This window comes from Meriones unguiculatus, chromosome 1 (genome assembly GCF_030254825.1).
Source record: "Meriones unguiculatus strain TT.TT164.6M chromosome 1, Bangor_MerUng_6.1, whole genome shotgun sequence".
In the NCBI taxonomy this organism is placed as follows: domain Eukaryota; kingdom Metazoa; phylum Chordata; class Mammalia; order Rodentia; family Muridae; genus Meriones; species Meriones unguiculatus.
Window position 1 is genome coordinate 100352529 of NC_083349.1, and position 23215 is coordinate 100375743.

At 38.1% G+C, this 23215-nt stretch overlaps 1 protein-coding gene across 1 annotated transcript in view; it reads left to right on the plus strand.

The window, feature by feature from the left end:
* Positions 1-22435, plus strand: part of Heatr5b (HEAT repeat containing 5B) — an 80914-nt gene extending 58479 nt beyond the window's left edge. Inside the window, exons 28-36 of the mRNA XM_060364227.1 lie at positions 5402-5639; positions 6618-6872; positions 8047-8174; positions 9861-10005; positions 11710-11976; positions 14580-14804; positions 17973-18124; positions 19661-19874; positions 21568-22435. Of these exons, the coding sequence (XP_060220210.1) occupies positions 5402-5639; positions 6618-6872; positions 8047-8174; positions 9861-10005; positions 11710-11976; positions 14580-14804; positions 17973-18124; positions 19661-19874; positions 21568-21872 (1929 nt within the window). The 3' untranslated portion in view covers positions 21873-22435. The remainder of the gene's footprint in view (positions 1-5401; positions 5640-6617; positions 6873-8046; positions 8175-9860; positions 10006-11709; positions 11977-14579; positions 14805-17972; positions 18125-19660; positions 19875-21567) is intronic.
* Positions 22436-23215: the final 780 nt, after the last annotated feature.

The following is a 23215-nucleotide window of genomic DNA, read 5'->3' on the forward strand; positions in this document are numbered from 1 at the left end:
GCCTTGCTGGGACCCAAACTCAGGACCTCTGCAACAGCAGCAGGTGCTCTTAGCTTCTGAGATCTCTGCAGTCCTCAACCAGTTCTTCCCTGTTTCTGTGGTTCCAGCAGTTGTGGCCACTGAATAGCAATGATGGCCCTGAGTGTGCAATAGTCTATTTAGATGAAGGATGCTGGGCTTTGGGGGTAGGGACTTGACTTGGATTTATTCTGTCATAAAAAGAAAATATATAGCTCAATGAGGTACTATAAAAATCAATTTTCTCTATGATTTTTAGGCTATAGATCAGGCTGTCTTGCAAATAAAGTATTCTTGGAATCTTGTACTTCACTTTGGTAATATCTTGGCAAAACAATACTTTTTGCTTATTTTAGTAAATGTATTGCTTCTATTTTTTTGAAAGATAGAATTTAGTGGATTTTATTTTAAAACAATAAAACCCCTAAAAATTGTTCTTCAATCTCCAGTCTGCTTTAATTAATTTTTGGTATGTGTAACATTGTATGACTATGTAAGAGCCTTTTTAATGTAGCAGAAGCACATTTGCTTCTATGACTGATTAACCTGCTGGGAAGTCAGGCAATGTTCAGGGTAAAGAACATTAAATATTGAGTTAAACCCTGGAACAAGTCCTATCTCAAGATTTATCATCTGTGTGACTCCTTCAAGTGATGATTGGCTCACAGCCTCAGTTTTATCATTAAAAAATGGAAATATCTTTCGTGAGCCATTCGGTATAACAGTGCAAAGCACTGTGTCTGGCATTGAACTGAGATAAGTAAATACCTTAAAAATTATGTCAGAATGCCACATCTCAGAATTAGTAATGCACATTCATTTGGAATTCTGTGTTTGGGGATATTTTTTATTATTGTTTATCAATTTGTACCTCAGGCTTAATTTTCCCTGCTGTCTGGGAATTTTTTTAACCACTTCACTTTATTTCATTTATCACTTTTTCACATGCCAGTGTATTCTAGATCTCTCTACTCAAAACCTATTTTTACTCCTGTTTTTTCACTTAGAGAATTTGTTTGCCAACACCTCCAAGTCGTTACATTTGTGTCAACTGTGTGACACTGGACCTTACTCACTTGCCTACTCAGAACTTCTCTTCACATTAAGATTTATATATTTTTAACTTTTTATGTATGTATGTACATATATATGTGTCTATGTATGTATGTATACCACGTGCATGCCTGGTATTCTGCACAAGCAGCAAGTGCTGTTAATTGTAGAGCCATCTCTCTAGCTCCATTTGTTTTTTGTTTTTTTTTTAATGTTAAGGTCTAGGAAATGGCTAAATATTTCATAGGACTATAATGTAAATTAAATTAGATATCAGCGTAGAGGACCATGTGCAGTACCTGCTATCTTACCCTTAAAAACATTGCCTGCTATGATTAGTTTTACAATTATTAAAGTTTTACTTTATTCCAGGGCTAATCTTTCTCTTATCTCCACTCTGATTTATCCAACAACATATTATGGAATGTCAGTTCTGGGACAGGATAGTAAAGAACAAGACAGATGTGCTGTACTTACTTAGCAAGACAAACTCAAAACTAGGGATGCAGCAGAAAGTAAGAAGTGCTCCATGCTATCAGCTACCCCCATCTGGATCCTCACTTCTTCATGCTCTTTGTCTTATCTGCATTCTTCCTGCCCCTATCTTTTCTTATCCCCTGAAGTTTCTTGAAAGAATTCCATTAGCTCCACTTTCTTAGTTATTCACACTTTTGAGGTTGCTTCCACTAAAGCTATGAATAACACTTATTCAAATAACTGGCCACCTTCAGAACCTGTGTTACTTGACCAGATGGCTTGTGCCTCCTCGAGACAGTACTCCTCACTTCTATTGAGAGCCATCAAAATACTTGTTATCACTGACCCTGGAATTCCTTGGGTGGCCCTTTTCTCTGACAAAAGAACTAAATTCACAGATATGCTTACTTACAGTGTTATTTGTAACATGAAAAAGTAAACATATTTTGCTGTGTTTCTTTTAGTTCTGTGATTGCTTAGGGTAAATAATCAGAAGAAAACATAAAATTTGTTCAGCTGTAAGAAAATTAGTGGCACTTTATGATCTATGCTATGCAGCCATTAGGGTATGATTTTAAAGACTGAGAAAATTGCATAGTAACTGATAAAATTAAATAAAAAGCTCTCTGTGCAAGCAAATTTACAACTTAGAAAGACCATGAAAATGGGGAATTAGGATTATGAGGCATTTTTAGACTCTTATGTTTTTTGTTTGTTTGTTTCAGGTAGTGTCTCACTATGTAGCCTTGGCTAGCCTGGAACTCATTATATAGACCAGGCTGGCCTCAAACTTTGTATTGAATTTCTAACTTCAGCCTCCTGAATACTGGGAAGTGTGTGCTCTCACATGTAGTTTTTTACTTCCTCAACCTCTTATAGCAAAATTATTAAAATGAAAGTTGTAGAAAAATATATATTCCTGACATAAGAACTCCTGAGGTGCCTCCTTCTTTGTTGCCACCTGTGCTCAGTGCTGGGAAGACATCACACAGCTCCCTGCTTTCCTGCTTTTGTTCCTGATGCTCCTCCTGCTCTGTCTTAGCCTGAGAGCAAATGTCTGTCCTTGCACACGCTCTCTGCCTTTGCTATACTTTGTGCTTATGACCTGCGCCTCACTGGTGCTCCATAAGACTTGTTCATTCATTCAGAAGCCATCATTCATTCACTAAGAGCCAGATACTGGCTCTGATATGGTAGGGAATGTCTTACATGTTCAAAGCTTGGGACTTCTTTTTTTTTTTTTTTTTTTAATAGTCCTTCCAATTGTTGTTTTCTTTTCTTTTTCGTTTTTTTAATTAATTACAATTTATTCACTTTGTACCCAGCTGTAGCCCCTTTTCTCATCCCCTCCCAATCCTACTGTCCCTCCCCCAATCCACTGATAGGTGCAGCTGTCCTTCCCTTCCATCTGACCCTAGCTTATCAGGTCTCATGAGGACTGACTGCATTGTCTTCCTCTGTGGCATGGTAAGGCCGATCCCCCTTCAGGGGAGGGTGATCAAAGAGCCAGCCACTGAGTTCGTGTTAGAGATAGCATCCCTGTTCCCCTTACTAGGGAACCCAGTTGGATACTGAGCTGCCATGGGCTACATCTGTACAGGGGTTCTAGGTTATCTCCATGTATGGTCCTTGGTTGAAGAATCAGTCTCAGAAAAGACCCCAATGCTCAGATTTTTTGGTTCTGTTGCTGTTCTTGTGGAGCTCCTGTTCCCTCCAGGTCTTTCTATCTTCCCCTTCTTTCATAAGATTCCCTGCACTCTGCCCAAAGTTGGGTTTATGAGTCTCAGCATCTGCTTCGATACCCTGCTGGGTAGAGTCTTTCAGAGACCCTCTGCAGTAGGCTCCTGTCCTTTTCCTTGTCTTCTCCTACTTCCAATGTCCATCCTGTTTGCCTCTCTGAATGAGGATTGATCATCTTACCCAGGATCCTCCTTGCTTAGCTTCTTTAAGTGTACAGATTTTAGTATGTGTATCCTATATTATATGTCTAATATCCACTTATAAGTGAGTATATACCATGCGTGTCTTTCTGCCTCTGCGATACTTTACTCAAAATAATTTTTTCTAGTTCTCATCATTTGCCTTCAAATTTCATTATTTTCTTGTTTTTAATTGCTGAGTAGTATTCCATTGTGTAAATGTACCACAATTTCTGTATCCATTCCTCAGCTGAGGGACATCTGGGTTGTTTCCAGATTCTGGCTATTATGAATAAAGCTGCTACAAACATGGTTGAGCAAATGTCCTTGTTGTATACTTGAGCACATTTTGGATATATGCCTAGGAGTGGTATAGCTGAATCTTGAGGTAGTGCTATTCCTAACTGTCTGAGAATTTTCTGAGAAAGAGCAAAATTCTTTAAATTTTTTTCTCATCATTTTTATCATTCTTCATTTATCATTTTTCATCATTTTATCATTATATCTCTGAGTTCATAGGAGAAAAAAGTAGATATTCTTGTCCTTGTTGCTGTAGTTCCCAGCAAAATAACAAAAGCAAGGTACCAAGTATTCAACTGCGTTGCTGCTTATTTTTATAGTGCTTATTAGACACTTTCTTAGAATGTCAGTTTAACATCAAAATTGAGATGGTGGTGGGGGGACCAAGGTTAAAATGATTGGGAAACATGGGTATGCAGCGCACGCCTTTAATTCCAGTACTCAGGAGACAGAGGGAGGCTAATCTATGTGAGTTTTGAGGCCAGCCTTATTTCCAGGCCATGCAGGGCAATAGTGAGACCCTGTCTCACGCACAAAACAAAACAACAACGAAATGCCTTTGGGAAACATGAATGTGGCATTTATAACCCAAGCTGTAACGTGTCTACCTAGAATGGTTAGTTACCGTGTGCTTTTGCCTTCTTACTGTATAGTGAGTGTACGATAAGCCTTGCCTATGAGAAGCTTTCGGTGTGCAGGAACATGTGCGTCCTCACCAGCTACAAAGGGAAGGTGCTGTGGAATGAAAAAGGTTTTCAAGACTTTTGTGTAGTGCAGTTGCTTTTCTTGCTCGCTTTATTCTTTTTCCCTGTTTTAATTAATGTTTTCCAGCACTGTATTATCAGTTGCACAGGGCCTAAATATAAGTATACATAAACAAACAAACTCAGCAAAGAAGTACCCTGAATATGCTTTACGAAAGTTGCTATTACATGTCTTGTTTTTTAAAGTTCACAAACTACAAAGGACACAGATAATACATGTGACAAGTACATCGTATTCTTAGATTGGCTATCTGTTGTAATTTCAAGATTGCTAAGTATCACTTAAAGCCTGTGTAGGAGGCAGATTATGGGGATATTTATGGATATCCTTCTCTGACCTCCTCCCTTCTCTCAGTCTCTTTCTTTGAATGCTTTTGGGTTATGTTTAGTAAGCTTGGGAAAAAGGCAGTAGACAGGAAGTTATATACTCTTTGCTGGGAAAAAGGAGGCTTTGTAAAGTGAACCAAGGATGCTAGAATAACTCAGAGAAGCCTACTCAAGGGATATGCTGTGAGAGGAATAGTTAGAAATCAAATAAATTAAAAAATGCTTCTGAAGCAGGATGTAGAGTCACTCTTTAGTAGTTAACAATAAATCAGAAATTGCTAGACAGTGGTGACACGCACCTTTAATCCCAGCACTCAGGAGGCAGAGGCAAGTGGATCTCGTGAGTTCGAGGGCAGCCTGGTCTACAAGAGACTTCTAGGACAGTCCCCTGTCTCCAATAACAAAAACAAAGAATTCAGAAAGTTATATATGTTCTAATATCCACACCCAGTTTTCCTTGAACATTTAACGGCATGATTATAACAATCTAAAATATTCATTTTTATCTTGTGCCTTATTTTCAATTTATGAATGTCTTGTTAGGTATATGTGGTTGCTATGAATATTAAGAAAGAAGCAGAGTCAAAACCAAAGAGAGCAATTAAAAATACTGATGATGATGATGATGACTATGGTGCCATAGATGAACTACCGCCAGATAGTTTAATAACCCTGGTGCAGCCTGAACTGCCGACACTCAGCCGCCTGTGGCTGGCAGCACTGAAAGACTACGCGCTTTTGACGCTACCAGCTGAGTTTTCTAGTCAGCTTCCCCCAGATGGTAAGTATTACAAGCAGGGATTTGTTTGTGTGGCATTCGAACTAATATTAAACAAAGTGGACTTGGCAGAGGCTAGTACCAATGGCAACATAATATCTTAAAATTTGTGGGTTAAATTTGGCATTATTTCATTTAGAGCATATCCTTTATACTGATTTTGTGAATTCAGGGTATGACAGCAGGGAGTGTATTAACTGAAGCAAAAACATTAGTGCCTTTATAGTGACAGTGGTACCAACAGAACACACTGAATAGCTGTGGGAAACAGCTAGTGACGGATAGCCATGACAGAGTATACTACTGTGCTGCCCAGTGATTGTGTTTTTATGTAAATCCTAGCTGAGCCATGAACTGTGTTCTTAAGTCCTTTGCTTGTTTCTGTTTAATTATTTCTCCTATTGAGATAAATAGAAACACCATTATGAACATGCTTTTGTTTAGGAAATGTATGATTAACTCTTCCTCAAAAGCTCAATCTTCCTCCCAAATATTTAATGATAATCATCATTTCTTCTTTTATTTTCTTCCCTGTAGGCACCATGATAGTAAGCACATGGTCATAGCTGGGTGGTGGCAGTGAAAATGGGAGGTGGGGCAGGAGGAGAGCAGAAAACATGAGACAGTCCTCTGTCATGGTGAAGAGAGAGTGCCATGCAGGAGTCCAGCTCGTCCCACCGGGAGGACAGTCTAGTGTTGCATGGTGTCCTTGGTGACAGAGAGGAGAGGCTGGAAAGCTGGCATCAGGAGAGACGGGTGCCTACTCTGAACTGTGGAAGACTTGGGCTCAGGGAGCTTGTTGCCAGAGCACTATTTGTATGAGGCAGCTCAGCTAGCCTAAGTTAATTATTTTTTTAAGTTAATTATTATTAACTAATAATAATTATAATAATAACTAAGTTAATTATTATTTTTAATAATTAACTTGCTGAACATTTGTAACTGCATGTAATGATTTTACTTGATTTGATTGTTTCACAGGTGGAGCGTTTTATACTCCCGAGACAATTGACACAGCAAGACTTCACTACCGGAACTCCTGGGCCCCGATTCTCCATGCAGTAGCACTTTGGTTAAACAGCACAGGATTTACATGTCCAGAGTCCACAGAAGCAGCAACAGTGTCTGGTGTACAAAAACGCTCCCCAGCTGTCAGTTTAAACCAGGCACCAGGAGCCATGGGTAGTGCTAAACCCTTGCCAGAAGTTAACAGAGACAGAATGCACCTGATCCTAGGTAGGTTGTGGTGCATTTCAGGACCACTCGAGAACATTTGCAGCTTTTATTTTAATGCTGCAGACAGTTTTGCATAGCACAGTTCAGAGAACGAATAACAAAAGGGCTTTTCAGGTCTGCTTCTAAGTTAAGTGAATTTTTATTCAGAAATTATTTAAATTTCTACTCTAAAAGCCTTAGCATAGTGTTCACTCAAAGGACAATATTGAATTTCAAGGAAGAAAGCTAGGGGTTTTTTTTATTCAACATGCTTTCTTTGTATTAGCATTTTTCAGATTATCCAATGAAGAAAAAGTTGTTTTGATCTAGTTTTAAATAATTTCTTAAGTGTTTATATATTCTGAAGGAAATTCGTGATCTTACGTGTTCTGGAAGTGAACAGCGAGACAACTTTTCAGGTGTAATTATGAGGTCTATGAGTAGATCTCACAACTGAAACTAGGAAAACTTACCAAGCCTTAGCCTTCAGTGAACACTCGCTTTAGCAAGCCTCACGCATAGCATGACATTTAAACTCCTTGTACAATGAGTGGAGAGATGGCTCAGTGGCTAAGAACACTTACTGCTCTCACAGAGGACCTAATCAGGTGGGCTCCGTACTGCTGTAACTCCAGCTCCAGAGGCTCTGACATCAGCCTCCAGACTCCACAGACATGTGCACTCACATGAACAAACCCACACACAGATGCACATAGCTAAGCCTTAAATATCTATACAAAATTGTTGAGCAACTCCTTAATGAAAGTAGTAAAATAGGTATAAATTTATTCTTAATGTATTATTATTATTATTATTATTTGTTGTTGTTGTTGTTTGAGACAAGGTTTCTCTGTGTATCCCTGGCTGTCCTGGAACACACTGTGTAGATCAGGCTGGCCTCAAACCTGTCCTGTCTCTGCCTCCTGAGAGCTAGGATTAAAGGTGTGTGTCATCACCACCTAGCTAATATACTATATATATTTTTTAATTCTAGAAATTGAAGTGATTATTTTCATAAAATACCTAATTTGAATACTAAAATAACTGCAGGACTACAACCCTGTGTTTTAAAACATTTTTAACTCTTTGGTATTAAGAAATATTCACTAATCTGGGAAAAATGGAGAACAGTGTAGTACAAAGCAACACAAGTGTTTTGTGTTGAAAATTCATGTTCTTCCTTCATGCATTCCAGGTGTGAGTATACAGTTTCTTTGTTCCCCTCGACCTGAGGAGCCCATTGAACATGTTACGGCATGCCTGCAAGCCTTACACACCTTACTGGGCTCTCCTTATGCACGAATCCATATCGCAGAAGATCAGGTACAGTGTATTTCTACAGTGGAAGATTGTGTGCTTTGTTGTGATCATCCCTTGGAAATAAACATTGTAGGTTGCTAACAAGATTAAGTAACTAATGCCAATGAAAGGGGTTTTGTCTCTCCTGACTCTTGAATGATACACAGAGCTGGAGTGCAGCTAAACATCATGCCTTCTGTGGGAGTGATGAGTATGGAAGTGGGGCACCAGCACTATGATGCAAAGTTAAAGGACGGCTCCTCAGAGGAGAGGGTAATTGAATCATATTTTAGAGAGGAATTGCCAAAGGGATGTGTTTCCTTCTGAGAAAGAGCAACATAAATACAAAAACTGGGCTTCATAAGAATGTGACAAGTTCAAGGGTACTACAGTCACTTACTATGACTGATATAAAATAAGTAGAGGTTAGCAGGTGGAGCTGGGTCATGCTGTAAAGGCCAAATTATGAAAGTTTCAGTATGACAAACAAAGAAATTTGAACTCTATCCTGAAAGTGAAAGGAAATGATTTAAAATATTTAAATAGAAAAATGATTAATTTTGTTTGGAAAGATCATTTGGAAGGAATCGAGGCAAAGAATGTAATCCAGTGATAGAGCATTAGCATAAATAGATAGAGATAGATAAGAAGATAGATAGATAGATAGATAGATAGATAGATAGATAGATAGATAGATAGATAGACAGTAGATAGAGATTGGAAGACAGATGGTAGATAGATAGATGTAGAAGGATTACACAATCAGCTTGTGGAGGTTGATTTATGAGAAATGAGAAGGGAAGTATGGAGACCAGTTATGAGACTCTCTACCTAATTTCCCAAAGAATAGAAGTCTAGAAAACTTGAATAAATATGAGAAGAGGACCATATTGGGAAATTGAGGATAAACAACATTTATGGGTTGAAAAGAGGAAACTAAATGGGCAGTGGGGACCGTTAGAGAAGACAGAGGACAGTATGGAAGGGAAGAATACTACAGAAAGATACGGGATTACATGACACAGAAGGCCCTTGGGGTGTTAAGTAAGGAAGTCTAGAACATTGGGTTACAGGGAGGAGAGTGGCTTGACTGCAGAGGCATAGGTCTTTGGTCAATCCCTGGACGTCTACTAGGATAAAAGAAGAACACATGAGGAAAAATGGAACAGCCTTGGACTTATTTTAATTTCTTTGTACTTTTGGGAATTTGGATTCAGAGCCTCATGCGTGCTGAACAAGCACTTTTCTGACTGAGCAGCACCCTGAGTGGTGGACATTCTGTATCTTAAGAGAAGAAGGGAGGAAAGCTTTGATTAAAAAAGTTTTCTATTTTTTAATTTGAGGCATGCTCGCTGTATCAGTTAGGTGAGGAAAATTACAGAGACTTATGACCAAAGTTTTTAATAGTTGCTGGAATTAGAGCACACCAGTTACTCAGTTTAGGTTGGAAATTATGACCTTCAGTGGCACTGTACTCTAGCAATACCAATGGCTTAGGTGTTTTAGTCCAGTAGGAGTTCTCCTACTAATACCTGCTAATACCTGAACATAAAACTGATTTAAATATTTAAGTACTATTTGTCAGTTGAAACTCTTATAGGATAAAGTGTGAACTCTCTCAATTTTGCATGTGTATTTTTCAGATTTTAATAATACACATCTATTCTTTCAAATTGAAATTAACTAAACGTATTTGTATAATTATAATAGCTGATTGGTGTTGAGTTGCTCAGTGTCCTGCACCGCCTGTTACTGACCTGGAACCCACCCTCCATCCAGCTGCTGGTCACTGGAGTTGTGCAGCAGATTGTCAGGGCTGCTCAGGACTATCTACAGGAAAAGAGAAACGCCCTAAGTAAGCACTGAGGTGGCACTAACTTGAAGCAAACCTTGTTTGTTCCCCAAAGTTTGGGGTTGTTTTTTGTTGTGTTTTGTTTGCATGTATGTCTGTGCATCACATGCATGCCTGGAGCCCACAGGGGCCAGAGAGCACATTGGATCCCTAGAACTGGAGTTACAAACAGTTGTGAGCCACCATGTGGGTGCCTGTAAGAGTAACTTTTATCTGCCTGAAGTAATTGTCTTTACTCTGTCTGCTAACCTAAGCCTAGTCCTGAAAGCTTCTAGCTTCCATACAATCTAATCTAGGCCTAGAATGTTTTCAGCCTCTGAGATTTACTACTAAATAAGCTCATCCTTTCTTGTTCTTTTTGTTTGTTTGTTTGTTTTGTTTTTAATTCTGTCTGTCTGGTTCAACTCAACTGTTCTGGCTCAAATTCCTCTCCAAGATGACTGATTCAATCTGGCTTTTCTCAGCTTCTGACTGAATTGCTCTGCTTAGCGCCAAACTAACTCTATCAGTCTATTCTACTCTTCTGGCTCCTTCTCATTCTCCAACTCATTCTGTCTTCACCTGTGTCTAGCTTGTTCTCTCTTTAACCCGTCTCTGTAAAAACTCTCCCAGTAAAACTTCCTCTTCCTCCTCCCCTTCTCTGATTCTCTCTCTCTCTCTTTCTTCTTCTTCTTCTTCTTCTTCTTCTTCTTCTTCTTCTTCTTCTTCTTCTTTTTCTTCTTCTTCTTCTTCTTCTTCTTCCTCCTCCTCCTCCTCCTCCTCCTCCTCCTCCTCCTCCTCCTCTTCCTCCTCTTCTTCTCCTCCTCCTTCTTCTTCTCTCCCTCTTTGTCTCTTTCTCCCTCTCATAGTACTCCTTGTCTTTTTCTCCCTCCTCAATGTTCCCTTTAAGTCACCTCTCTTTCCTCTCTGTTCTTATGGCAAATCTTTCTCTGATTCATCATTTGCCTCTCAATTAGACATCACTTTCAAACATGGTTGCTTTCTTCTACCAACTAACTTTACCTTCATTGTTTGGGATTAAAGGTGTGTACTAAGGGCATGTCTGCATTCCAGCCAGAGGGATTAAAGGTGTGTGCTAAGGGCTTGTCTGTATTCAAGCCAAAGTAGCCTTGTTGCTTGATAAAAATCCCACTACAGGTAGCAGGAATCAAATCCAGGTCTTTTGGAAGAGCAGCCAGTGCTCTTAACTACTGAGCCGTCTCTCCAGCTCTGTACTCCTAAGTTTTATAATAGGACCAAACCATTTTTATAAACCAGGCATGATAGGGCATGCCTGTAATCTTATCATTTGGGAGGAAGAAGCAAGATGAAAAAGCTCAATGTTCATTCTCCACCATATAGCAAATTTAAGGTTAGCCTGGCTCAAAACCTGTCTCAAAAAATAAAAAAAAAATAAAATTAAAAAAGAAAATTGCTAATTCTGTACTTCTTCCATTTAAAGGTGTCGATTTTATATGGTTCAACCTAGCATATTTGTTATTCCCATTATTAAGTACAAACCTAATAAAATGCGTAGTAATGATTTTTCAGGTGAAATGGACTGCCTGTTCTTTCAAGGAGGGTTCATCTAGCTATGGCATTGTACCAAGAACATACAACACCAGTTACACATTTACTTAAAAATCCTTTAGAAATAATTTAAAATGTACTTATTATATTTATATACATATTTTCTGGAAATTTCATGAAATTATATCTTTTCCTAAGATGAAGAGGATATGGAAAAAGAGTCCTGTCCCACATTAGGAGAAGGAGGTGACAGTGGTGGCCTCATTCCTGGAAAGTCCCTTGTGTTTGCAACCATGGAGCTATTGATGTTCATTTTAGTGCGGCATATGCCACACCTGAGTACCAAGATGTCAGACTCTCCAAGTCACATCGCCACGAAAACTCGCCTGTCAGAAGAAAGTGCTCGTTTGGTGGCAGCCACAGTGACCATTCTCTCTGATCTGCCATCCCTTTGTTCACCAGCTGGTATGGTATTGATCAATATTTGGGAGTATGTTATATCACAGTGGGAAAAATAAGTTTTCACTGGATTTTTATAATATTTCTCCTTTCTTGAATCTATGTGTCTGTCTGTGTATCTATCTATCGATCTATCTACCTATCTATCTATCCATCCATCCATATTTCTATCTATTTATTGGTTTTTGAGACAGGGCTTTTCTGTGTAGCAATGGCTGTCCTGGACTCACTTTGTAGACTAGACTGGCCTTGAACTCATAGCAGTCCCCCTGCCTCTGCCTCCCTGAGTACTGGGATTGCACCACCACACCCAGCTCAGCATTTTTATTTTATTTTTTTACAATTTATTCATTATATATTCAGATTGATGCCCCCCTCAACTCCTCCTAGTCCCACCCTCCCTTCCTTTTTCTCCTTTCCCTTCCCCTAGTCCACTGAAAGGGGGAGTTCTCCTCTGCCATCTGCCCATTGCTTATCAAGTCTTATCAAGACTGCCTGGATCCTCTTCCTCTGTGGTCTGGCAAGACCACATCACCAGAGGCAAGTGATCAAAGAGCAGGCAATCTAGTTAGCCCCTGCTTCCCTTCCCCGGGGATCCACATGGAGACTGAGCTCCTTGTCAGCTACATCTGAGTAGGGGTTCTAGGTCCTCTCCACGCATAGTCCTTGGTTGGTGCATCAGTCTCTGATGAACCCCCTGGGCTCAGGTTTTTTTAGCTTTGTTGGTCTCCTTGTGGGGCCCCTATATGTCCTTCTATCCCCCACTTCTTCTGTAAGACTCCCTGTGCTCTGCCCAAAGTTTGGCTGAGTCTAAGCATTTGCTTCCATCCCCTGTTGGGTGGAACCATTCAGAGGACCCTCTATAGTAGGCTACCATCCTGTTCCCTCTCCTGTTCCCACAACTCCTGGTGTCTATCCTGTTTGCCATTCTGAATGACATTTAAGCGTCCTCCCTAGGGTCCTCCTTGTTGTTTAGCTTCTTTAGGTCTGTAGATTTTAGAAACCAAGAGCTGGTTCTTTGAGAAAACCAATAAGATAGATAAACCCTTAGCCAAACTAACTAAAAGGCAGAGAGACACTATCCAAATCAACAAAATCAGAAATAAAAAGGGGAAATATAACAAAAGACACTGAGAAAATCCAAACAATCATTAGGTCTTACTTCAAAAGCCTATACGCCACAAAATTTGAAAATTTAAATGAAATGGACAATTTTCTTGATTGATTCCACTTACCAAAGCTGAAACAAGACCAGGTAAATAAACTAAATAGTCCTAAGGATATAGAAGCCCATCAAAAAAAAAAAAAAAAAAACAAAAAAAAAAACAACCAAAGAACCCAAACAAACCCAGGGCTAGATGGTTTCAGCACAGAATTCTACCAGACCTTCAAAGAAGAGCTAACACCAATACTCTTCAAACTATTCCACAGAATAGAAACAGAAGGAACATTAACAAACTCATGAAGCCACAGTCACCTTGATACCTAAACCTCATAAAGACCCAACAAAGAGAGAGAATTTCAGACCAATTTCCCTTATGAACATTGATGCAAAAATACTCAATAAAATACTCATAAACTAAATCCAAGAACACACCAAAGATATCATCCACCATGACCAAGTAGGGCTTCATCCGAGACACAAAGGGGTGGTTTAATATATGGAAATCCATCAATGTAATCTACCATATAAACAAACTGAAAAAAAAATACCCACATGATCATTTCCTTAGATGTTTGAAAAATCATTTGATAAAATCCAACATTCATTTATGTTTAAAGTCCTGGAGAGATCAGGGATATAAGGCATATACCAAAACATAGTAAAGGCAATATACAGCAAGTCTATAGCCAACATCAAACTAAATGGAGAGAAACTGAAATCAATCCCACTGAAATCAGGGACAAGGCAAGGCTGCCTAATCTCTCCATATCTCTTTAACATAGTACTTGAAGTCCTAGCTAGAGCAATAAGACAACTAAAGGAGATCAAGGGAGTTCAAATCGGAAAAGAAGTCAAAATATCACTATTTGCAGATGATATGATAGTATATATGAGTGGCCCCCAAAATTCTTCCAGGGAACTGAAAGGTTGACTACATATCTTAGAATTATTGTATGCTTCACCAGGCCACTCAAAGTATGGAGTTACTGTTCTGTTGTTTTCATGCCCTCTATTCTCATTCCCACTATGAAGGGCAATATTAAATAGGTAACGTTGGAAGTAATGATTCAGTTAGAACAAAAAAGAAAATACCACTTCTGTTTTAAAAACAATGTACTACTTTCTTATATTTTTCAAACAATGATTTATAATGATATTAATACAGTGAATTTGAATAAAATCAAGGAAAGAAATAATATTAAATTACAGTTGGCCAGGCATGGTGATGCTGATGCATGATTGCTTGATCCCAGGAGTGTGGAACCTGCCTGTGCAAAATGATGAGCCCTCCTCTGAGGAAAGGAGAACACAATCAACTGTTTAAAAATTATGTCTGTGGTGTGCGTGCATTCCTCTGTGTATGTGTCTATGTTTATGTGATGGAAACAGCTATCATGTGGGAACTGAAGGCTTTCCAAAATAACCTGATTTGTTTTTATTTCAGGATGTATGACAATCCTGCCCACAATTCTGTTCTTAATTGCAAGGATATTGAAAGACACAGCTATAAAGTCTGCAGACAACCAGGTCCCTCCTCCGGTTAGTGCAGCTCTTCAGGGTATAAAAAGTATCGTGACACTTTCAATGGCCAAAACTGAGGAAACTCAGAAACAGTGGACAGCCCTAATCAGGAGCACTCTTGCCTGCATTCTGGAATATTCTCAACCAGGTAGCCTGTCCAAGTTTTCAAAAATTTCTTCTCATAAGACATCTTTTTCTTAATAAATTATTACTTGGATAACTGTGTCAGAAGACTGCTTTACAACACTATAGCAACCCAAGAGAGGTGTTCTATTACATCTTCAGGTTGAAATATAACTGCTTTTTCCTCAACAGTAAGCTCTAAAAATTCCTTTTCTTAGTGCTTATATGCATGCTAGCAGGTTAAAAAAAGAGACTGCGTGTATTGATATGCATATGTTTATTTCAAGTTTTTTCTTTTGTCCCCCTCTCTTTTTTGCTCTTTCTACCCTCTTTTTCCCCCTTTATCTCTCCTCCTCCTTTTTGTTGTTGCTGTTGTTGTTTTTGAAGCAGAGCCCTGTCATGTAGCCCAGACTAACTTCAAACTCAGCCTCTAGATTCCTGGGATTACAGAAATATACAGAAATATACCACGATGTCTGGCTATGTTTTCCAATAAAAATAACAAAATAGGAACTGAGCATGGTAGAACATGCCTTCTACCTTACCAGAGGCAGGGCAGGTGGGTCTCTGTGAGTTCAAGGCCACCAAAGTTTACATAATGAGTTTGAGGCCACCCAGGGCAAATACATTGAGACCCTATCTCCAAAGAAAAAGTAATAAAATAGGAGACAAAAATACTTATGACTATTCCAACACATCCCCAAATATAACTACGATCTTGATATTGAAATATTTGATTCTATGACATTATATACAAATAAGTAATTTCTAACTTAATATGTATCAGTTAATAAGTGTAGTTGTCTGGGTATGTAGCTGTGTTATATTTAGTGAGATGAGTAACTATGAATAATATATGGCATTTATTTATGTTTTTAATTTACTTAAGTACATTTATATAAGTAAAATCTTATTCTTTTATTTTTTCAACTTGCCAGTTATTCTCCTGTCAGTGGACATTTTTTATGATTTTTAGTTTGTGATGAACATCCTTAAAATTCCTCATGTATTTTTATGGCACATACATAGAACTGAAAATACACATTATAACCCCAATTTCATCAGATGATGCCAAGTTGCTCTCCACTGTGGCTTTAAGAACTTATGTTTGCATCAGCAACCTCTAGTAAGCCCATTTCCATGCATCTTCACGAGTGCTGTTATATGATGGATAAAAGACTATCATACACTTTTAATTTGCATTATCATTGTCTTGGTGAATATAAGCATTTTATGTTTGTGTTTAAGTCGGGGAAGTACTTATTCATGGGTTTTGCCCACTTTTCTTCTGTGCTTAACTTTTTCCCTCTTCAATTTCCTTCCTTCCTTCCTTCCTTCCTTCCTTCCTTCCTTCCTTCCTTCCTTCCTTCCTTCTTTCTTAGAAAATGTGATAGCTCTAAAAAACAGAATAATAAGGAAAGGTTTGCCCCACTGTTCTTTTTGAAACTTTTTTCACAGCTGGGCTTATTTCTGTAATCCCAGCCCTTAGAAGGTGAAGACGAGATCACTGTGACATTCTTGTCTACCTTGAGCTACATATCAGGTTCCAGGCATAAGTAATGAGGTGATGGGGAAAGGATGTGAGGATATTTTTATGGTGTTCATAAAGCAAAGGGGGCAGGGCCCCTGCTTAACTTAAGCAAGAGAAGTCGTATCATACAGATGTCTAGCCTAGAAATGTTTCTTATTTAAGGAATTGAGGTCTTATACTTAAAAACTGTGTGTATGTATTTATGCTCACACAAGGAAATCTTCATGGGAGCAATGAATCCCTTTAAAATTATTTCAATACTTTTTTTTTCATTTTTAGAACCTTTGATTTTGCAATAAACTTCAAACTTTAATAAGATATTAAAACATAGATATGTGGACTCCTACTGCCTCACATGCTATAGAACCCTGTAAAATTCATGTCATTATTGTTACTCACCTTAATTAACTTTACAGAACCATTTGACAATATGTTGACATCTTTGTGATGTTTTATTCCTAAATACTTCATAGATATCCTGAGAATAAAGTCATTCCTTAAACACCCACAAAGGAATTACCTAACGTAGGAATTTATCATTGATGCAGTCTTTTGTTGTTCATATGCAGATTTCAGAAGTTGTCTTAATAATTACTTTTTCTTTGCATCATTGTCATGTTGCTTTAGCCTCTGTTAGTCTGGGTCATTTCCATAGCTTTTACCTTTTATGATGTTCATAGTTATTTGTTTATTTGTTTGTTTGGTTTGTTGGTTGGTAGGTTTGGTGTGTTGTTTTTCTTGACAGAGCTACTCTAGGTTGGCCTTGGATTGATTATGATCCTTCTGCCTCTGGCCCCTCCCCCTCCAATTCTCGATTACATGTGTGCAGCCCAGCACATTCATGTTTTTGAAGACTACAGGCAGTCTATTTTATAGAATGTTACTTAGCTTATAATTGGCTAATTTTTCCCTCCTTTTTGTACATTTAGTTTATGCCTTTGGGGCAGGAGTATTACACAAGTAATGTATATCTTTCTCAGATAATCATGTAAGACATCATATAATATCACTTTGTCCTACATCAAGAACCTCTCGGCCAGGCTTGGTGGCACATACCTTCATACCTTTAGTCCAAGTACTCAGGAGGCAGAGTCAAGTGTACCTCCGTGAATTCAAGGCCAGTCTGGTCCACATAATGAGTTTCAGAACAGCCAGCCAAAAGTTTTTTGACCTTTCCTCAAAAAAACCAAAAAAAAAAAAAAAAAAAAATCCAAACAAACAAACTCCTGGTTTTTGCTTTTTAAGACAAAGTTGTGCTTTGTAGCCCAAAGTAAATGGCTTGATGTCACTCTGTAGCCCAGGCTGCCTCTACCTCCATGTGCTGTGATTACAGATATGCACCACCATGCCAAATCTTAACTTTAATTACCTTGTCAAGATGGCACCTGTCATAATTCCATATTATAATGCTGCATTTCTTCTTTCTATAATAATCAAGTGACCTGCAGAGAGATTCTTTGAGACTATCTTAAATTGTCTGCTTCCTGTCAAACTTTTAACACATCCATTTAAAAGTGTGCCTGAAGCATTTATTCCTACTACAGTGCAAATTTTGTAATCTGCATTTCTGATGATGAGAAAGACTGTTATAAACATTGAGAGAGTGCTGCTCACCTCTTAATCCCCACGTCTCCCGGCCTTGCTTGCCTTTTTGTTTCCTAGATGATTCCATGCCTGCACCTGATGAAGTGAGCACGCTGACAGCCATCGCGCTCTTTCTGTGGTCTGCCAGCCGGGAGATAATAGGAGTGCAGTCCCTACAGAACGGTTGCATGAACAGATTTAAAAGCGCTCTGAATTCATGTGACCCGTGGGTGAGTTACCCTCCAGCAGCCTACTCTGTCAAGAATTTTCAGATTCACTCACTAAGATGTGATGATGACTGCAACAAAAACTTAGATGTTTACAGTACAGCTTCATTTTAAAAATCTTGTTTATTTGTTATTGTGTGCATATGTGTGATGTTTGTGTGTGTTCAGGTACTTGGTATGCCACCACCAGCATTCTTACCTGACTAACAGTCTGCTCAGCCTCTGCAATGGCTTTTCAATGGAGAAACTGTTAAGGAACACTGTTAAATACAGTGACACCAAGAGTGACATATATAGATACTCCCATAGCCCGAGATTCTCCAATGGGTGAAACATTTTACTGACCTGCCCTAATTGTTAGAGACGTCACATGGGTTTTGTTTTTCAGTATTTATTTCAGTGATACCAAGGATGTTAAAGGATAAATTTACATTATGGCATCTTTTTGTTTAGTTGGGTTTTTTTGTTGTTGTTGTGGTGGTGGTGGTTTTGTTTTTTGTTTATTTTGTTTTGTTTATTTGTTTGCTTTTGAGACAGAATTTCTTTGTGTATCCCTGGCTGTCCTGGAACTGACTCTATAGATCAGGCTGGCCTTGAACTCACAGAGATCTGACTGCTTCTGCCTCTGGAGTGCTGGGATTACAGGTGTGTGGCACTGTCATTGCATCTTTTAATGAACACGTCTTATTAGTTTATTTTGTCAAACTCCAACTTAAGGCTTCCCAAGCATGCTGCACACCAGGAAAAGAACACCAGTAAAGAGTATTCCAGACCTCCAGCTGAGCATTCGTAAAGGCTTCAGACTTGTAGCTGGAGACCTGTATTCTTAAAATGTTCTCCACAGTTTTCTATTTCCAGAGAAATTTGGAAATTTATTTTCTAACAAAGCACTGAAGTAAGTGTGCTCCACTTTTGTCCACAATTGATGAGCACCCCACTTGACTTTTCCCTTCTTAATAAATTGTTAATACTGAGGGTGGGCATGGTGACACATGCCTTTAATCCTAGCACTTAGGAGCAGAGGAAAGCCTGCCTCTACAAGTTTGAAACTAGCCTGGTCTACATAGTGAGTTCCAGGCTAGCTAGAGTTATATAGTAAGAATTTGCCTCAAAAACGAAACAAAACAACCAAAATAACAACAACAAAAACAGTTAATATAAAGTTTTTTAATCTAAATAGAGCCGATGGGAGTTTCCTTTCTAGGCCTAGAAATTAATTTAAACAGTTGTTTCCACTAAATAGTGTACTTTTGTAGCTTTATTTCAGGCCAGTCCTTTGTTAGTTCTACTTACTACCCTGGATTAAAATTACAGAGACAATTATACATTAAAGCCAGAATTGAAAAGAAATCAGACTTCTTAGTTTCTGGTAGAAATATTTGTTATATAAGCATGATGATTTTGGTATAAGACTTTCTTTAATCTCCAGTCTTATTTAGTTAGCGTTAAATTCCACTGTTCTCTTAAGTAGCTGTTGGGGTACAATGTGATTATGATCCGCCATATGCATTGATTGAGAAACTCTCTCTCTTAACCTAGGTTCAAGCCAAATGCTACCAGCTTCTCCTCTCACTCTTCCAGCATTCCAATCGTGCCCTTTCCACTCCCTACATCCATTCATTAGCTCCACTAGTGGTTGAAAAGCTAAAAGCTGTGGAAAGAAACAGACCAGCCAGCAGCACGGAACTCTCGGCTGTGCAGGAAGGAGTGAAAGTTCTTGAGACATTGGTTGCTCTTGGCGAAGAACAAAACAGTAAGTGTTTCTTATTAAAAGCCACTAGTCTAAAATGAAGACCTGTATTATTTATGAATCTGAATGTTAAACACAGGCTTTGCAACAGTGAGTTTCCCAAGAAGCAATTACAGTCTGAATACATAATGTATTTGCTCATGTTACTAACATACTGTATTGGGTTTATTTATATTTATTTTTTATGAGTGAGAAGTCAGAATGAATTGCTGGGGGCATTTTAACACATTGATTTTGTTTTTAATGTTCTAGGAATGTACTTTTAAGAACTAGGAACAATACAGATATCTAATAGAATTTTCAAAATATGAATTACATAACCATGAAGTGGAAGCTCATGGATTTGATACTTTACTTTTTTGTTTCATAAAAACTACAAAATGCATTTATTTAACCAGAAATATATGCAGCTTTGTGTATAGTTAATAAACACATACAAAAATCTGATTTTTAATTGTGGAAAGGCTAAAATTTTCGACAAATACCTTATGATTGAACATTAAACTGCTTCTGATTCTTTAGACTCTCTTCCCTGAGCTGGGGAGGAACTCGATGGCCCAGGGCTGCCCTGGGCTTGCAAGCCCTGGGCTCCATGATAAGCATGGGTGGGGGTGGGGTCTCATCTCTGTCTTCAAGTTATGCTTAATTCTAAATTTGGGCATCTGTGAAAGAATAAAAAGTCAAGACAGTTCCAAAGTAACTTAAATACTGAGGAACAGTAAGAGCAGTCTTAACATTACAAAGTGAATAAGGTTAAGTCCCATTTTATAAAGTTTATAGTTAATAAAATAAAGATACAAATAGAATTGCATCGTAGTTTGTACTCACATAACCTACACATTAATTTGTTGCTTCCTGTAACAGTTTCCTCTGAAAAGTCTCTCTTCCTCACTGTCTCTGTTTTAACATTACTTCATTTTATCCCTGCTGGAGATTGAGCCCATGTCTTCATGCATGCTAAGCACCTGATCTGTCACTAAGCTATATCTCCAGTCATACAATAGCTTTTCATAGTTCTCTACTATCTTTACAATTTCCTGGGAAACCTTTTCATTAAAAGAGAGCACATTTGCAAAGAGATGAGAAAAGTAAATGATAATTCAAAGCCTAAAGGTTTACCTCTTATAGTCACTTAACTATATCTAAAAGATACTGCTGTCAGATTAACATGAGTCACTCGTTAATTCGTTGTTTATTTGTTTGTTCGTACCTCCTAGTGTAGGTAATCCTATTTGTTAACAAGTGATTTTTACCATTTTTACCCCTGTGCATTGAGGCTTATTGCTGAGCTACACCTCCCCCCCCGCCCACCCTGCATTTAGTTTTGCATGGCATGTAGTCTTAAATTTTAAGTTAAGAAAATACAACTGCTTATTCTGTTTCTTAAGAGTCTTTCTGTAATGTAAAACATTTACAATTCAAGTAAAACCATGTTTTTATTGGCACATCTTATTTATACTGAAAATTGAACTAATTTGAGGATGGAAATTATGGCTTTTCAGTAGTACTGATGTTTTATACCTTTATTCTTTGAATTAGAGTTCAGGGACGTGGCTGGAGCCTTGTTTGCTATTAAGCTGTAATTAAATAAGAACACACATAATACTGTTACTTACAATGTAATATATTGTTACTATTAAAAATGTCAAGCCACCTTCTCTCCCATCAGGCCAATCCTTGCTGTCCTCTGTTACAGGAGTCCAGTTACTTGCTCTTTTAGTGCCCACTTTGATCTCTTACCTGCTGGATGAAAATTCTTTTGCCTCAGCAAGTTCTATCTCCAAAGATCTTCATGAGTTTGCACTCCAGAACTTAATGCATATTGGACCTCTTTACCCACATGCTTTCAAGACGGTAATGGGGGCTGCTCCTGAACTGAAAGTGCGCCTAGAAACTGCTGTTCGAGCAAGCCAGGCGAGCAAAGCTAAAGCAGCTGCCAAGCAGCCAGCCCCTGCCACTCATTCTGCACCAACAATTAAGCTAAAAACAAGCTTTTTTTAGTGTGTGCTTCCACTTTTTTGTATTTATACTTCATGTAACTAGTGACAACCCCTGTGTTATTCAGGATTATGGATTGTTTTATTTGTATATTGGAATTATAATGCTTGGAAGCTGATTAAGTGAAATAGTTATTTATACCTCTTACTGAGTTTAAAAATCATGTGGTAAATATATTTTCATTTTTGTCCTAATGATATTTCTCTTTTGTTGATTTTGTTGTTGTTAATTGTTTGGGTTTTGTTTTTGGTATTGGTGATTGGATCCAGAGCCTTGCTCATTGTAAGCATGTACTGTATTCTGACATATGCCCCTAGACCCTAATTAACTTATTTTTTTAATCTCCAAGCCATGGTCTTTTAAATTTAAATGCTAAGAATATAATTGTATCACGTAGTTGGGCAGCCTTTGGATATTATCAGAAAAAAATGGTCAAACTTTAACATTTCTCATGAAAAGTTAATTGAAAAGCAAGCAGTCTGTAAAATTTGAAGTAATTCAAGTCACAGACATATCTTTGTTTTATGAAAAGTATAATATGAATAAAATCACATTTTCTAACCATTTCATCAGATATCTTTATCTTTCTGATAGGCCTTTAACTTTCACATTAAATGCTTAAATTGTGGTTTGTGTATCTCTCTGTTGTTAAGTGAATTGAAATTTTCATCGAAAGATCCACTAAAGTGTTTCTAATGTGACCTGCTCTTTTACTTATTTTTAATGGCTAAAATTTATCCTTTATGCTTAATACTTTGTGTAATTATAGAGCCTCAGGTTCCAACTGTGGTAGTTAGTTTCATTCATCAAATATTTATTGGGACCTGCTGTGGATAAGGCATCAAGCTACATGTTTGAGGGCACACGGGGAGAGAATTACAGGTAGGTCTCCCCTGCAATGGGAATTTGCCATGCAAAACAGGTTACTGGTTCCATGAATGCTTGACACAGTAGTCAGCAGAGTTTAATCGCCAGTTTTGCCAGACAATGTAGTTTTATCAACAAGGACATGACTTTTCTGACCATTTCAAATACGTAAGGCTATTTGAAGTATTCCCTCTCCTACCTATACCTATCAGCCCGTCTTGGTCTTTTGGATGCCTCAGAAAAGTACTTTGTCTCATTGGTTTTCTTTCTTTTTTTTTTTTTTCTTGTGGCCTTTTTCAGAGAAGTTTAATCTCGTTGGTTTTCTGATTGGCTTTTCTTTCTACAGGGTTGAGTTTAATTTCAGACTTGGATTTCCAATATTTTCTCCTTGCTTTTTTTTTTTTTTTTTTGGTAAAATCCTCTTAGTTATTAATCCTCTTATCCTCTGTGTCATGTCAGTTCAGTGATTGTAAGTGTCC